The sequence below is a fragment of the Penaeus monodon genome, chromosome 9 (genome assembly GCF_015228065.2).
Source record: "Penaeus monodon isolate SGIC_2016 chromosome 9, NSTDA_Pmon_1, whole genome shotgun sequence".
Lineage (NCBI taxonomy): Eukaryota > Metazoa > Arthropoda > Malacostraca > Decapoda > Penaeidae > Penaeus > Penaeus monodon.
In genome coordinates this window covers 43,670,376-43,675,375 of record NC_051394.1, presented here as the reverse complement: position 1 = coordinate 43,675,375, position 5,000 = coordinate 43,670,376, and the positions used below count along the sequence as shown (strand labels likewise).

Genomic DNA, 5,000 nt, shown 5'->3' with positions numbered 1-5,000 from the left:
CCATAATTTTATGGGATGGTTTTCTGATCTGTATTGAGTGTCATGTCGCAATCCTAATATTTTGTTTGTTACTTCTTTCCTTGAGCTCTCAACAATTGTAATATTCTGTTGATAAGATATAATTTCAAAACTGTTTTGCATGTCATATATATTTATTTATCTAGTGAACTTAGCTTTAGGAGTGTTTCATATATATTATTAATTTCTGTTGCTGCATCTGTCTTGCAGAAAGAGTATGTGTTGATGCTCAGATTCTGTTTAATTACCTTGATGTACACTGTTGTGTAAAGTTTTCTTTTTTTTTATGGCAAACTGTATTTTACATGTAGTCTTCAGTGATTTGCTACAACAATCCTTCAGTATTGATGCATTGTAAATTAAAATAGGTCTACATTCTCCTGTCTTATTTGGTTTGTTTTACATATTGAATTTATTACTATATTATGTGCTGCTAGTTATTATTTGATTACAGTAACCTAATGTAAATGGAACCAGTTATATACAGTATCAGTGCATGTTGGAATTTTATTGGCCAATAATGTGATGATTTCCATGTTTTACAACACATGGCTATTTAGTTACTTTAGAAGTAAGATCAGATTGTGAAACTTGCTACCACACAACTACGAATAAATCAGTCATTAACTTCTTTTGATGTTTGTAAAAAATGAAAGATCTTTAAACCATCAATCAAGAACTTTAAAAATACTTGTCTGCAGAATTGGACCAATTGGTACATTTAAGTAGAATTGCATTTTATTTAGGCAGAACAGAAGCCACATAACTAGCCCCCCCCCCAAAAAAAAAAAAAAAAAAAAAAAAGTGCAAACACAATAGAGAGGAAAGAACAACTATTTTTATGGGCTTTACATGTAAGAATGATGATACAGGCTTATGTTTATCCAGACATTGGAAGCGTATACAGTGATATCTCCTTTTTGTAGAAAGTTTTTGCCTATTTCTTCTCTTCATTCTTTTACACTACTTTTAGACTTAGTAAAAATTTTCAACTCATCTGATGAAAGCATATCAATTCGTTAAAAGTGTATTTTTGCTGCATCTAGTGCTGATATATCCTCCTTTGCTTTATCCACAACAACAAAAAGGATATTTATCAAATGACATCTCAGCAACAAGGATTCTTTCTTGTAAAAACCTATCATGTTCTCTTGAACTTTCAAAGTGCTAATGAGGTTGTGCAGTGTAGGAAAATTTTGAGGGGGAGGGGGGGTCAGCCTAAAGAGGAGTCCGGTCTGAAGGCAGTCCTTCAGCTACTCTCTCCCTGAAACCAATGGATAAATTTAAATTTCTCTGAGTGTTGCAGATTTTTCACATGGCTAATTGCAAGAAGATTTTCTCCTGTCTTTTGCTTGTCCTGAGCCAAGATTCTCGTCTCTTCATTCAATTTATCACATTTTGTTCAGTAATTATATTTCACTTCTTGCCACAAAACAAATTTATCAACTAATAATACATTCAAGTCTTACTGTTACTAATGTAATCAGAAAAATACTTAGTGTTGAAATGTTCACTTTCTGAGGTGGAGCTGTATAACCAAATATATATCTAGGCTAAACAAACTAGTCCTTATTTGCAGGAATCTCTATGCAGCATGTAATATTGATTTAAGGGAGAGTGGTTTTCTGCTTAAGATTGTAGGTTGCAAGTTGATTGTTAGCAATAAAGGAAATACATTCCCAGGGACATTAACATTTTAAGATATTTTCTGGTTTTCAGCAAGTATTGGCATTGTTTCTGTGCCAGTCCCAGCCATTGGATTATTTTTAAAAGATTTTTTTTTATATGCCTAATTTCAAGAATGGAGGCTAAAATGAAATTAATTCTTTATGTAGAATAATTTAGTGTGTGAATTGTACTATTATCTACTATTATGTCCAAGTATGTACTAATCCTGGCTATATGATGAGAGCTTAGCTTATAGAGCATCTTTCCTCTCTGCAGGCACCCATGACGGTGATTTACGACAACAACATATCCCCCATGAGTGTCACGACAAGTGTTGGCATTCGGAGTGGTGACGGTGGCAGTGACAATGAGGAGTCGGAACCCATGACGACCATACCCCTGACACAAGGTTCAGGGGGTGTAGGGGGAGGGGGAGGGGGCCGGCGGAAGAAAGAGTCCACAGCTCAGTACAATAATGAGCGAGAGATGTGTCTACAGTATTTTGAGAAGTGGAGTGAGCAGGACCAGCTAGAGTTCATGGAGCACCTCCTGTCCAGAATGTGCCACTATCAGCATGGACACATCAACGCCTTCCTAAAGCCTATGCTCCAGAGAGATTTTATTACACTCTTGCCAAGTAAGTTGTCATTGGAACATCTGTTAATTATTGGGGATAGGTATTGTTGCTATTTTTTTCATAATACCTTTTAGTACTTCTAGTAGTAAATTTTGAAAGTCACCAGTTCATTTGATAGTAGTAGTTATAATGAGCTGGAATTCCTGAAGAATGGTTTATTAATAATCTCTCCCTCTCCTTCTCCCTCTCCCGCTATCTCTCTCCCTACCTCCATCCTTCTCTACCTTTCTCCCTACCTCCATCCTTCGCTACCTTTCTCCCTCCCTTCATCCTTCGCTACCTTTCTCCCTCCCTCCATTCTTCTCTACCTTTCTCCCTCCCTCCATTCTTCTCTACCTTTCTCCCTCCTTCCTCCTCTCTTTCTTTCCTACCTCTGCTACTTACACTACTACTTCTCTGCCTTTTTTTTATATTCACATTCCTTCCTGTCCTCTCTCATGTCTTTATATCATTTCAGAAAAGGGTCTAGATCATGTAGCAGAAAAAATCTTAGGATATTTAGATGCCAAATCCTTGCGAGAAGCAGAGTTGGTATGTAAAGAATGGCACAGGGTAATTGCAGATGGACTTCTATGGAAAAAATTGATAGAGAGAAAAGTACGCACAGATCCTCTATGGAGAGGGCTCTCAGAACGAAAGGGGTGGTAAGATATCTTCGCCTCCTTTTTTTTAATTGTATGTGAAAGTATTGACCCTTAAGCTTGAAATATGAAGACCATTTATTAATCTCTGAACTTTCCTTAAAGTTAAGGGATGATTTATTATTGAGGTTTAAGGACTAAATACATGGATCTTACCCTTTATTATTTGTGTTCACCCCCAGGGGTATGTATCTCTTCAAACCACGGCCAGGAGAGCAACATCCTGGGCACTCTTATTATCGAAAGTTATATCCTAAAATTATACAGGTAAGTTAGATTTCCCCCCTTAGTTTGGACTAATATAAGAGATGTAAGTAGATAACTATAGATTATTATAGTAAATATCCTTGATGAAAGCAAAGTGGAGTGAATGCAAGTGTGTTAGGGAGTGCTATAAAATATTAATACATTTATTAAATTTCTTTTGAAGTTTATGAAAATAAGTCATTTAATAATTTATCTGAATTTGCTGCAGGATATTCAAACCATAGAAAATAATTGGAGAATGGGTAGACATAATTTGCAAAGGATAAATTGTCGCTCAGAGAACTCCAAAGGTGTCTACTGTTTACAATATGATGACCAGGTAAGTTTAACTGTTTGAGGATGATGTGATTATTGTGAACTTTTCCTAATGCTATATTTGTTGTAGATTTGTATTATTGTTAGAAAATGAAGTAACATCAAATTGGCAGCAGTGTATGTTTTCACTTACAGAAGAATAAATAAAACATTACTGTTTTTCTCTCCCACAGAAAATTGTCTCTGGTCTCCGAGATAACACCATCAAAATTTGGGATCGAACTTCGCTGCAGTGTTACAAGGTACGAGGGGTACGTCGGACCTTCCTTAGTATTTTTAGATCCAAATGGGTCTTATTCACTTATTTTGTATGGATTCTGAACTTAAATCATTTTAAGTTAATCCATCACATGTAGACATTCCAGAGAAGCTTTTATCAATATCTGTTTTATTAATGGAATAAGCATTGTTTTTTGTCTTGAACTGAGACATGATTGAATTGAAGTAATTTTGAGAGATATTGATGCTAGCTGAACTGTGATAGGTTGATGCCTGTTTTGTATATGCATCAGAGGGGGAAGCTGTGGAAGTTACTGGACTTCTTTTTGTTTTTGTTTTAAGGCATTAATGGCAGAACTTCTCACGACCACAAATGTCTTTTTGCATGAGGTCACTAAGGGTACAATGGTTAGCACATTGCCAGATATTCATATTTCCTCTGTTCTCTATTTTTAGCCAGATGCATGTATCATCACAGCCTCCCACATCTGATGAATTTGATGTTAGGTTTTTAAGATTATACATTGTTTCAAACTAAATTTTTAGTCCACCCAAGGAAGTGTTTCATTTGCTTTCTTTCTTTGTCATTGTGATATCTGCTGTCAAGCAGAACAACCCCAGCCCACGCTGGTTCTCCCCCGCTCACCCCAGAGAGACAGAGAGGCGTTGCAGGGACTTTTCGGTGAGAAGGTGCCCTTGAATACCTTCAGTACCAACTTGGGTTTGGTGATTGTTAAGGTTTATATGGCCACTTCTTATAAATCGATGACGAGCTTCGAGATTCCATAGATTTACTCTCGGTGGAATGTTCGTAAGACACTACCGCATTCCTCTGATTTAAGTGCTTTAAGAAAATATAAAAGTATGTTACTCTTTATTTTTTCATCTCTCTTCTCCCTGTTTTATTATTTTTTTTTCCCCCTTTTCATTTCAATTTTTTTGGTTTGTTTGTTTGTTTTCTTTTCTTTTTCTTTTCTTCCCAATACATGTTCACTCAATAGCATCTGTCCAATGCCTGTGTATGTGCGGCAGGAGGGTACAATGCAGCATCTCCACCATGCTCTTCTGTGTACTTCTGTCTTCACCCCCTTTCCTGCAGTTGAGCCAGTTTGACAAGCACAGTAATCTTTTAATATAACTTCCTCATTTTGATTACATATATATATATATATATATATATATATATATATATATATATATAATATATTATATATATAGTATTTATTTAATTTTAT

The 5,000-nt window shown here is 35.7% G+C and overlaps 1 protein-coding gene across 4 annotated transcripts in view; it reads left to right on the top strand.

Moving 5' to 3' along the window:
• The window catches only part of LOC119577189 (beta-TrCP-like), a 28,250-nt gene that overhangs the window by 7,733 nt on the left and 15,517 nt on the right, over positions 1 to 5,000 (top strand). For 2 of the 4 annotated variants that reach the window (XM_037924919.1, XM_037924917.1), the window contains exons 2-6: positions 1,963 to 2,323; positions 2,781 to 2,967; positions 3,147 to 3,231; positions 3,440 to 3,550; positions 3,720 to 3,788. In XM_037924919.1, coding sequence (XP_037780847.1) covers positions 1,963 to 2,323; positions 2,781 to 2,967; positions 3,147 to 3,231; positions 3,440 to 3,550; positions 3,720 to 3,788 — 813 coding nt within the window. Of the gene's footprint in view, positions 1 to 1,962; positions 2,324 to 2,780; positions 2,968 to 3,146; positions 3,232 to 3,439; positions 3,551 to 3,719; positions 3,798 to 5,000 lie in introns of all 4 variants that reach the window. The other 2 variants (XM_037924916.1, XM_037924915.1) reach the window with 1 other exon arrangement.